This window comes from Mesoplodon densirostris, chromosome 14 (genome assembly GCF_025265405.1).
Source record: "Mesoplodon densirostris isolate mMesDen1 chromosome 14, mMesDen1 primary haplotype, whole genome shotgun sequence".
NCBI lineage: Eukaryota > Metazoa > Chordata > Mammalia > Artiodactyla > Ziphiidae > Mesoplodon > Mesoplodon densirostris.
In genome coordinates, this window is record NC_082674.1 from 7,977,162 (window position 1) to 7,989,542 (window position 12,381).

At 40.5% G+C, this 12,381-nt stretch overlaps 1 protein-coding gene across 1 annotated transcript in view; it reads right to left on the reverse strand.

Annotated features, from left to right (window-relative positions):
• Positions 1 to 12,381, reverse strand: part of NOL10 (nucleolar protein 10) — an 87,546-nt gene that overhangs the window by 15,973 nt on the left and 59,192 nt on the right. The window contains exons 15-19 of the mRNA XM_060117726.1: positions 11,042 to 11,121; positions 10,743 to 10,841; positions 9,594 to 9,683; positions 1,064 to 1,237; positions 553 to 800 (exon numbers count right to left, since the gene is read on the reverse strand). Of these exons, the coding sequence (XP_059973709.1) occupies positions 553 to 800; positions 1,064 to 1,237; positions 9,594 to 9,683; positions 10,743 to 10,841; positions 11,042 to 11,121 (691 nt within the window). The remainder of the gene's footprint in view (positions 1 to 552; positions 801 to 1,063; positions 1,238 to 9,593; positions 9,684 to 10,742; positions 10,842 to 11,041; positions 11,122 to 12,381) is intronic.

Consider the following 12,381-nt stretch of genomic DNA (forward strand, 5'->3'; position numbering starts at 1 on the left):
TGCTCCTGGATCTAAGTTGAAGGGTTTGCTCAACATTTGGTTTCCCAGATATTTGCCAGAAACTGCTGAAATAAAGATGAATAGGCATATCTCCATTCCAGAAACAAGTCAGCCTGTCTCTCAATATCCTCCCCACCTTTTCCCCCTTCTTCCATCTGAAAAACCACCTTTTTCAAAACAGGAAGGTGGGGGCTAGAGAAGTACAGGGTACAGAGCTGGTATAGCCCCTGACCTAATGCCTCACCTGTCTGGCTTGGGTTGCTACCTCTTAATTACCACCATAATTTAAGAGTGTGGCTTCTGCAGTATAAAAGTGCTCCAACGTATATATTTACCAATACTCATGGGGCCACACCTTGCACCTTATTGTATGTAAACTATACCTCAAAAAATTGTTAAAAATAATCACAGTAAAGACCAGTGTATTTCCCCTCAGGCCTTGTGGTGCTTCCCTCACATTAACTCCAAAGATCCAAATGCCACCTTTAGGGCAAGGAGAAAAGCAAGGCTGGGACAACTCGATGAACCATCACTGAAGGCTGTGCTACTCACTTCATCAGCTTCTGCTTTGTGGCAGAATCTCTGAAGCTTCTGAATTCTTCGCCTGCTTTGATCTCATAAAACTGGGGCTTGAGGACCGTCTGCCGGTCCTCCCTGAGCCGTTCCTGCCGCTTCACTTTTTCCTCCTGCTGGAGAAGTCGGCGCTGTTTCCTGACCTCTGCAACCCAGTCTTTTTCATCATCCGAGCTCTCGGAACTTTCTGCATCACTTGGTTTTCCTTCCGGTTCTTCCTCCTCTTCCTGAAAATAAAAATAGTAAGAAGCAGCTCCTCTCCCCCAACCAAAAACACAGACCCACTATTTTCTTTTAAATAGCATTAGCCCATCGGAGTACGTGCCATTGCATGCATCAGAAAAAACATCTTTAATTAAGTAAGATATATTCCTAAGCTGAAGGTCAAACAAATTACAGCTCAAGTTTGTTCAAAGACTCTTTCAACTTACACAGAAAACTTTATTTTAAACAAACAGGAGCAAATTCTAAATGATAAAGAGTACATTACTTTTTCATGAAGTTCCTGTTGCTCTAGGAGTCTTAGTTTCTTCTTCCTTTTTTCACTAATTTTGGAAACAAGTGGATTCAAAAGCCTAAATTCTTCACTCTCTTCGTCTACTTGGAAGTCAGGGTTCTCAAACATAACTTTAAATCGATCATCGGTGAGAATATTAGGAAGGCTCTATAAGAAAGAGAACGTCAAAATTTACAGTTAATATTGGAATAAAATCTGACCAGAAAGGTGGCTTAAAAACATTTTACTCAATAATAAATTAATAAGCTACATAAAGCACAACTTATTAAATTATTATGAAATTGTTAAAAGAATCAGTTTCCAGAACTTTCTAATTGCTTATCTCTTACCCACAATCAAATTCTATTCACCTATTTCACAGAAAATATGTATTAGTTGGCCGTTGCACACAATGAGCTAAGACTGAGTCTTTTGGCCTAACTTTATGCTTAATACATTAGAAAGAATTTTCTTCAATTAACATTTTTTGATACAAAAACATTTTTCAAGAAAATACATGTTTTTGAAACATGGCTTTTTAAGCATAGCTACTATACTGAATGAAAATTAGTGAGACTTTCAACTTCATATTCTAAAACTGGGAGAGGAAGTTGCATCAATCGTAAGTCAAGAATTAACAAGATGGGGAGCTGGTGGTGTAAGTTTACTGACTCTGAGTTATTCGGAAACCTGAGGGATATTTCCATCCCTCACAGGACAGCCTCATCGATCCTAGGCCATTTAATTGTTCTCAAAGGATATAATGTGAGACTCTACGATTTTGACATAATAAAACTTTACTATTGAGACCCATTTTGGATAGCTCAGGACTGACGCTGCATTCCCTTTTATTTATACCACTCTGAACAGAAACATTTTCTAGACTGTACTGTAAACTTATCTGTTCACTTAAACAGATGATAATCTTATACACCCAGGGCTCTCCTATTGTTCCTTATCTGCAATAGGCTTGGAAACCAGATAAATTAACCTACTTAACATGGTCTGTAAAGTAAACAGCCTAAGCACAGGCTGGAAAAAAATGAACCTGTTTGTGGTAAACTATGGCTCTACTTAACAGACTTTGTTTTACTGGCTGCTTCTCCACTATGGGGAGTAAATAAGGTAGTAAGTAGCTGAGCTCAGAATGTTGTATAACCGAGCTACACAAAAAATTGGTAAACCATGAGGCATTAAGGAACTTGGGCTGTTTATTACCTGTATGTACCTAAAATCTGACAAACCCTTACTAAAATTCTATGATATACTGAATATATATTTGAGATATATCGAAGTCTTCCCTAAGTATCATTTCCAAGACAGATTTAGGTTCAAGGAAGAAACAAAGATAGGTAAGTTCTAGTTCCTGATCCCAAGGCATTCACAACCTAATGAGCAACAAACAAACAAACCTCTATGCTACAAGGCACCTTAAAAAGGATGCTAAACAGAGTTGAAAGTGCTCTAGGAGCAGAGAGGTAAAAAGTAATTCCAACAAGGTACACCTCAGAAGGGTTCACAGGGGATTTGCATCGGGGAGGAAGCTTAAAAGATGGGTAGTTTTCAACAGATAGAAATTTGGGAAGAACACTTCCAGAACACTGAGGAGTGGTGAACAGTCTGATAATGCAAGGATAATGGCAAAATTTGAAAAAGCAATTCTTGATCAGGCCAGACCGTAAAGGATTTTAAATACCGTGACATTATTCTGCAGGTAAGGGGAAACTACTAGGGAAGAAGAGGGTAAGGAGGCAAAAGATACAGACAGAAGAGTGCGTCAAGAATCTCAGATGACAGGGCTTCCCTGGTGGCACAGTGGTTAAGAATCCGCCTGCCAATGCAGGGGACAGGGGTTGGAGCCCTGATCTGGGAAGGTCCCAAATGCCGCAGAGCAACTAAGCCCATGCGCCACACCTACTGAGCCTGTGCTCTAGAGCCCACGAGCCACAACTACTGAGCCCGCGTGCCACAACTACTGAAGCCCATGCGCCTAGAGCCCGTGCTCCACAAGAGAAGCCACCGCAATGAGAAGCCCACGCACCGCAACAAAGAGTAGCCCCCACTCGCCACAATTAGAGAAAGCCCACACGCAGCAACGAAGACCAAACGCAGCCAAAAATAATAAATTAATAAAATAAATAAATTTAAAAAAAAGACAGAAAGAAACCTGCTTTGCGATTCCACAGCGGCGTGCTACATGATGGGCTGTTGAGGGAGAAACCAGAGTCATGAGGAAGATGAAGAGGCCTCTTGAGGAAACTGGGAAAAGAGACAGGGCCTGAATTAGGGCAACTGGAATCTAAGGGTGTTTTAGGAAAGGATGATAGTGAGATACACATCTAAGTTCAAACTGATAGATACAGCTACAGATGACATGGGAGGAGGAAGACTGAAAAAGAGGGTTAAAAATTTTTCTCAAGTGTCTAGCTTAAGTGACTAGAAAGCTGGTGATACAGTAAGTCAGGATCCATCACTGGAGATGATCAGAAAAAGAGGCATAGGATGGAATAAAGGACAAGAAATTATGTACCAAGAAACCAAGACATCCCCCAGTAGCTAAATAGTAAGTACACTGTGGTACATTCAGACAACTGAGTATTATTTAGTGCTAAAAAGAAATACAGTTTTCAGCTACAAAAAGACATGGAGGGACCCTAAATGCATATTACTAAGCAGAAAGAAGCCAATATGAAAAGGCTACGATCCCAACTATATGACACTGTAGAAAAGGTAAAACAATGGAGACAGTATAAAGATCAGTGGTTGCCAGGGCTCAGTAGGAAGGGATGAATAGGTGGAGCACAGAAGATGTGAGGGGACGTGAAAATATTCTGATGTTCTAATAGTGGATACGTGTCATTATACATTTGTCCAAAACCGTGGAATGAACAACACCAAGAGTAAAGCCTAATGTAAACTGTGGGCTTCAGGTGATCATGATGTATCAGTGTAGGTCCATCGATTGTAACAAACGTTCCCTCTGGTGGGAGATATTAATGGTGGGAGGGGGGATTATGCATGTGTCGGGGCAGGGCTATATGGGAAATCTCTGTACCCTCCTCCTGGTTTTGCTGTGAACGTAAAACTGTTCTAAAGTAAAAATTGTCTTAAAAAAACATCCAGTGCATGAGAAAAGTTAAACAGAGAAATTACGTTCCATATGTATATGTATAACTGATTCACTTTGTTATAAAGCAGAAACTAACACACCATTGTAAAGCAATTATACTCCAATAAAGATGTTAAAAAATAAATAAATAAAAAATAAAGTCCAATTGTTTAAAGATCAAAAAAAAAAAAAAAGAAATTATGTTCCATTTAAGACTGGTTAACTCAGTCTATGGCTCAAGGAGAACAACATCTGGATTCTGATGGACACCATTAGGTGCCTGAAGTCAAGGCACCAGGACTCAGGAGAGAAGAGGGGGATAAACTGGATAAATTTTGGAGTTACCTGTAAACACAGGATATGTAATACTGCCAAAGACCACATGAATAGCTACTGGCCTGTTATACATTTTCAGGTTTCATGTATGTATATATAAATCCCAAGGGAAATCTTTTCTTTTTCATCTTACTGTATTATTAAATAATCACATTTAACAAATAACTGAGAAACGTGTTAAAAAAGGATACGTTGGCTAGTATTCTTTTTTTCCCTTAATTTAAAACAAATAAGTTGCATTGCCTAAAGACAAGTATGCCTCAGAAGAATATAAAATAAAAACTCTTCTAACCCAGCTGTAAAAATATTTCCATCAGAGAGTTTCCTAGTCTAATTGTTTGTTTTCACAGCTGTCTTACAAGAAAAAAAAAAGTAGGATGAGATGTAGTAGTGATGTTCTATAGTAGTTCACGAGCGTCTGGCTAGCGATCTGCCCTATAAATACACACGTACACATGCCAAACACTTGCCACTGGAATTTAGGAAACATCTTAACGTACTGTTCATACCACAGCCCTGTCTCAAAGAAGTATATTATGTGTAGATCTGAGTAGGACGCTTATTATCAATATTTTGTCCCAACACAGTGACATATATGAGAAATACTTAACATTTAAAACAGATTAATTCTTTCAATGCTATGATATCTATGAAATTAAGGTGATGCACACTTCTGAGTAAAGATGGTGGTTTGAACATGAGCATCTTCTAATCTCTGCTAAAACCCCACTAACACAATAGAAAAGGGGCTTTAAAAAGACACAAATCCTTAAGGATGAGAAGGATAGGAAAGGAAACAGGAGCGATGAGGTTGCAGAAGCAAGAAAGGAAGGAGTAGCACCTGCGGTCTCCAACTGGAGGGAGGCTTCGCTGGAGGGGAGGACGTGGCCAGCTGGGGCCACAGCACGGGGAGGCAAGGGGAGCACCTGGCACCAAGGGGGTGCAGGTGAGGGGCCGAGGTGCCACCCACCCCGACACCCCAAGCCCTCCTGATGGTAGTTCTCAGTCCTCAGAACGTTGGTAGCCAGGCCACCACCCTCCAATCAGGAGACTCGGAGCGGTGGAGAGAAAGGCTGAAAGGTCCTGACATTTGGCGCTTCCCCAAATAAACCGTTTGGCCAGGTCAGCACACAGGACTGATGAGCCCTGTCTCCACCTCAGAGCCTCCCGTCAGCTTTTCAAATCTTCCACTCTTAAATTTGAACAAATGACCATGAATCACAGCAGGGAAAGACTAATTAAAAAATTTTTTTAAGAAAAATTTCCCAGTACTGTAGAACCTAAGTTCCTGGATTGAAAGAATAAAGCTGAAAGAATAAATGAATTAATTCTTAATTAGAATTAATACCACCAAATTAATTAATACCAAATTTCTAATACCAAATACCACCAATTAATACTACCAAATTTCTAAGTTTGGATAAGGTCCAGATAATGTTTCTCAACATTATGCGGTGGGTCACTCGCCATTGCAGATCCAACATCAACTGAAAGGTAAACATCTTATTAGACTTTAATTACGTTCTCAGTGGGAGCGGTATCTGGGAACATATTTCACCGTTGGCCTCCATGAAATTTCAGCTGGAGCCAAAGCAGAACATAACTGCACGATACTGACTTTCAAACCAGAAGTTATCAGAGCTGTTAAAGTTCCTGAGGGTTTAAAGAGCTGAATTCAAAGACAAGACTAATGAACTGCTGATGGATTCAACAATTCTTTCAAGTATTCTTTACAATTACAATGAAGAAGTCTTTCCTTAATTCAGGAATGGTTTTTAAGGTCTTTTTTTTGCGGGGGGGGGCAGGGGTACCACACCACGCAACCTGTGGGATCTTAGTTCCCCGACCAGGGGTCGAACCCAGGCCCTGGCAGTGAAAGCGCGAAATCCTAACCACTGGACCGCCAGGGAATTCCCCAGGTCATTTTAATTAGATAAAACTGTTAAACAAATCATACAAACTGTCTAATAACAGTCTAAGATTTTTAGATGACTATATTTAAGTATTTCTGGAAAGAAACTGAGCTCTGGTAATGGAGCCTGACTTGGGTCAACAAGCCACTAAGAGCAGATGAGGAGCACACTGTACAAATGCTGCTCTCTGGCAGGGTTCTATAGTTCACACAGCTACAAACACCGTGCTTCCAGCTTCCAACAGCTGAAGGGAAACTGCTTGGTGGAAGAAGATAAGAACTTCCAAGGTTCTTCCTCTTTGCACTTGCAGTAGAAATAGCACATAGTCTGATGATTCTTTATAAGATAACCCTATAAATGTTTTGACTAAAACTGTTTTAAAGGCACAGACAACCATGATGTTCCCATTGACTCTACAGATCACTTTGCATGTTTTCAGCTCCCAGGGTCGTTGTTACCATCCTGCACTAACGTGCACAGCAAGGGCCACCTGTGTTCTCCATCTCTTCCAGCCGTCCCTAACCTCAGTGAAAGTCTGTGAGGCAGAGGGGGGATGGTGAGAAAAGGGCACTTCCCCCACATCTCCACAATCATAAGGCCTTTAAAAAGGATCCTGAACTGTGTATACCGTGCTGCACAAAGTATCAAAATTAAATTTTAAATGTCCTACTCTCTATAACATTAAATGTAATAAAGACTCATAAGCATAAAACATAGAAAAGAATATATCTGCAGCCTAAATTAGCTTCACTCCCTCCCTACTGAAACTTTAGGGCATGTAAATCCAAAGATCACTTCCATTAAGCTTGCAGAAGGACATATAAAGCTGAAAGGTTACCTCCCTAACCATCCTCAGGCTGGGCTAACAAGACAATCAATGTGGGGACTTCCCTGGTGGCGCAGTGGTTAAGAATCCACCTGCCAATACAGGGGACACGGGGTTGGATCCCTGGTCCGGGAAGATCCCACATGCCGCAGGGCAACTAAGCCCATGCGCCACAACTACTAAGCCTGTGCTCTAGAGCCCGTGAGCCACAACTACTGAGCTTGTGTGCCACAACTACTGAAGCCCGCATGCCTAGAGCCCATGCTCCATAACAAGAGAAGCCACTGCAATGAGAAGCCTACACACTGCAATGAAGAGTAGCCCCTGCTTGCTACAACTAGGAAAAGCCCGTGTGCAGCAACGAAGATCCAACACATATATAAATAAAAATAAATAAATTTATTAAAGAAAGAAAAAGAGAGAAAGAAAGGAAGGAAAGAAGAAAGAAAATAAATGTGAATACTCTAAGGAGAAAGTCAAGGTAGCAGGAAGCACTTACATTTTGAACATTTTAAGATATACATACATGCTTAATACATTGATGTAAATTAGGAAGGTGCACAGCCATAGCATATAGATGTATAAATTCATATAATAACAAGTTTAAGTCATTGTTTCAACATTGGTATACTATTCATGTAATGAAAATAGAAACGTAAAAGCCATCTATGTACTTACTTGTGTGTGGGGGGGTGGGATGAACTGGGAGATTGGGATTGATTCATAGACACTAATATGTATAAAATAGATAACTAATGAGAACCTGCTGTATAGCACAGGGAACTCCACTTCGATGTACAGTAGAAACTAACACAGCGCTGTAAAACAACTATACCCCAATAAAAAATAAATTAAAAAGAATTGGAAAAAGAAGGGAAAAAACCAGCATATTAAAAGAAGCTAACAGGGCCTCCCTGGTGGCGCAAGTGGTTGAGAGTCTGCCTGCCGATGCAGGGGATACGGGTTCGTGCCCCGGTCTGGGAGGATCCCATATGCCGCGGAGCGGCTGGGCCCGTGAGCCATGGCCGCTGAGCCTGCGCGTCCGGAGCCTGCGCGTCCGGAGCCTGTGCTCCGCAACGGGGGAGGCCACAACAGTGAGAGGCCCGCATACCGCAAAAAAAAAAAAAAAAAAAAGAAGCTAACAGACCAGGATAAGAGGATGCAGAAAGGATGAGGAGGCCAAGGATGACAGAGGGAACAGTGAGAGTGAACCCATTCACAGCACCAAGAACGCCCCTCGCTGGTCCTATTCTTGCATCTTATAGAAGAACAAGCTATGACCCAGTGAAGCTGAGGGTCACCCATGATGACACAACTAGTTAGCAAGGGGGCCACACACAAGACCCTTTAGTTGCAGTCCCTTGACGTCACTGAAGAGAGTGGTACAAAAATAAACACATGAAGAGCTCACTTATCTCCCGTTCACTTAACCTGGCTCAAAACTAGAGAGAGAACCGAGAAAGAATAAACAAGCAAACAATCCCCTCCCGAGAGCTCAACACAGCTGGCCCAGATACGAGGTTCGGCCACCTATCTACTCAGGCAGGTCCTGCAGGCTTGCAGCAGAGATCGGATCTTTACACCTCATTCCAGAGAACAGCCCAGCTTGGCCATCTGCCTGCCTGCCTGATCTAAGCAGGTGAGAAAACAGCACGGAGGAGGAACGAGGAAGCCTTCGCATATCCGGGAAAATTAGAGAAACCTCCTCCTGTCTTGACAACATCAGCTAAATGAAGCACTGACCCTTATTTAGTTTACAACCGATCTTTCTCTATTTTACATTAGGAATGAAATGTAGAGAGCAGTATTCATAGGAGTGCACAGTCCCAGTGATGCCAAGTCTACATGAAAACTGGTTACTTGTGAAGTTAGAAACAAACCTAGTTAGTACAGAGAAAAACAATAAACAAACTCAATATTTAACAATAAAAGGATTATAAAATACATGCACAAGATAAAATATGCAGCTCTCAAAAATATTTACGAAAGAATTTTTAATTAAAATGGGAAGCTATGTGTGTTATTTTATAGAACCAGGATAAATATTTTATATATACAATAGTATCCTGCTATTATAGCTTATAATTTTAAGAGAAATAAGACAGGAAGGAAATTCACTAAAATATTAATGATGCCTTTGGATAGAATTATATGGGTGACTTTCTTCTTTATATTCTTTTCTATTTTACAAACTTCCCATATTGAGCACATACTATCTTAAAAGCAGGGAAAATAGAAAACTAAATGCATTTTTAAGGTAAAAAGAAAAAAGATACAAGTTACTGTCAAGAAAATGGAGAAACAACTTATCAGTATTTTCTCTGCCTTATAAAATCTTACCTTAACCTTCTTTTTCCATGTAGAATTTTGCTTTTCCTCCTCTTCCTCAATTAATTTAAGTGCCAGCTCTTTGTTAACTTTTGGCAATTTCTAGTAGAGGTGGAAAAAAAAAAACTGTAGTGAAATACCTACAATTTAGCTTTAAAGGTTAAAGCGAAGAGCAGGGACAGGACTCCGTGTCCGAGTCCGACCCGGCCAACATACACACACACGCACTGCTTTTCAAAACTTCACAAAGAACCTGGAAAAAGGAAAAACCTGTCACTAGTCTTTTGCACTGAAAGTGTGTGCATGTGTTTTAAACAATGTCCAGTTAGAAACCATTGTATCACTTGGTGGCTGATCTCAGTCGGGAAGGCAGAAGGAGATGGGGTTTGCGCTTCCCCTCTGCTTGCCGTTGGCGTGATGTCACCCATCAACGCCTCTTTGTCCTGGCAGCGACAGGGGGCTCCAGCAGAGCAGGGAGTCCACTTTGTGGCTCTCCCACGCTCCCGGGAACAGCCTCATCCCGCCTAGAGAACCCCACCGCCAGCTGTCAGCCCTCCACGGAGGTCTGAGTCCCGGCTCTCAGGCCTGCCTCTCTCCTGCCGCCCAGCCCTGGAGCGTCAGCTGCTCCCTGAAGCCACGGCCTCTCTTATCAGTACCTCAGTATTTTTGCCTTTTCAGTTCTCTAATACCTGGGTAACAATTCTTTACATTAGATTCCCTCTGTGAATAGAACTAGTGTGGCCTGATTCCTGTCTGGGCCCTGGCACAGTCTAATGACCATTTCCCATGATCCAAGCAGCTGGCCTAAGACACTCCCAAATGTCAAGAAGAAATGGGGATGAGCAAAGCGCCAACACTCCAAAATCTAAATCCCTATTTGAAAACAGCATCATGTTTTCCTGGTAGGACTGACACTCTCAGCTCACCTGGCATTACTTTCCACAATACCATTACCATAGTCTATAATGATAAAACTGTAAAGAGTATCCACCCTCACAACAAATAAAATATACCAAAAATATTAGTAAAAGATGTAAACTAAGGATGGAAAAACTAAGAAATGGATGGCAGGTTTCTCTGAATAATAAATAAAATAAAAATGAAAAAATAAAAAATGAAGTAACTTTCTCTAGTAGATTCAATGATGACTACAATACTTACCTTTAATTGGACTCTCTGTGCTCGTGTTTCTTCTATCTTCTGTCGGATCTTATCTTTCCTATATTCTTCAAAAGCAAATGGATTTACCATCAATTTCACCTTTTCAAAGTGGAAAAAATTAAAAATAAGAGAATTGTATTTAGCAGCATGTCTCATATACAGCATGACTATCATGCCAAAGAACAGACAGATCGCTTACAAATCTTAAGTATGTTTTATAAAAATGAAAGTAAGTAGAGAAGAAATGGCTACAGAGTGCTTTTATTTATCACCTAAAATAACTGTAGTTTTGTACTTACCTTGTGGTAGAGTCTTATATCCATGAAAAATCCATGCATATATGCCCGGAGAAAAGGTGACCCAATGAGATGGGTGAGCCCTGGGGAAAGTTAATCAGAAGAGGGCAGATCTTTATGAAATCTTGATTAAAATTCAATGATCTTTCATGACAACAATTTGATTATAAGTTCACTTCTGAGTGAAAATTTAAGGATCAGGATTACTGATCTTCTTCAATAATTGCAAAGAAAATTTTACTCTGCTTCAGCAATATCATCCTTACTTATTTTTAATGCAATACTAAGCATAAAAATGATGGCAAGGTCTTTATGAACTATGACAGATAAGTAAAGAAGGGTTCCCTATACAAGTGGTTCTCAGAATTTTGGATTTCATGAGCTAGTTTAACTTTAAAAATAATACTGCGGGCACTTCCCTGGCAGTCCACTGGTTAAGACTCCACGCTTCCACTGAAGGGGCACAGGTTCGATCCCTGATCGGGGAACTAAGATCCTGCATGCCGTGCAGCGTGACCCCCCCCAAAAAAGCCCAAACAAACAGAAAATGCTGAGATCAACACTAGGTTGATCAACTAGGTTGTCAACTTTCCAACTGCCAAGTAGGAACAGTGCTGGGGCTGGGGGGAGACCATTGTTATGGCACATAATTTCCAAAAACAAAGGACATTGTCACAACAATAATGTAGAAAGGGCATGTTTTTCCCCAAAAAGAACAGCTTTTGGCAAATTTGTACCAACATATATATTATATACAGACATACTTCATCATGGATGAATTAAAAGTTCAATGCCAATCAGTGTTTGGAAGCTTTAAACAGTATCTTTCACAGGGTTTCCTAGATTTAGATTTCATTTACAATTAGTGGTGCTGGTGGTCACATAAGGATGCTCTGCCTATGTCACAGAAATTATTTATTAATTGCAAATATTTACACAGAGAAAGGTTATGAGAATATTTATCTTCAGAATAAGACCAGCTATGATATACTCACATAAACGGCAGCTTTAGTTGGTATAATACTAAGTGACTATGTTTCCAAGGAGAACATTACCCTGATTTCCAAATTTTAGAAATAAACATCCCTCCAGACCTAAAAATCACTTACTAGGAAAATCACATAGATGTACAAAACAGTACACATTACAGAACAACATCAAAAGACAAAATTAAATTTAGGATAATCTCATAAAGTAATAAGACTTGGTCAGAAAAATACTTTCCTAGAATTCATTAGGTTAATAAAACCACAGGGTTTGGATTTGCACAGGAGAAACTCAAAAGGTGGTAGGGGAGTGGGGGGGAGGGAGGGCTGAACCTTAATGAAATGTCCAATGCATAA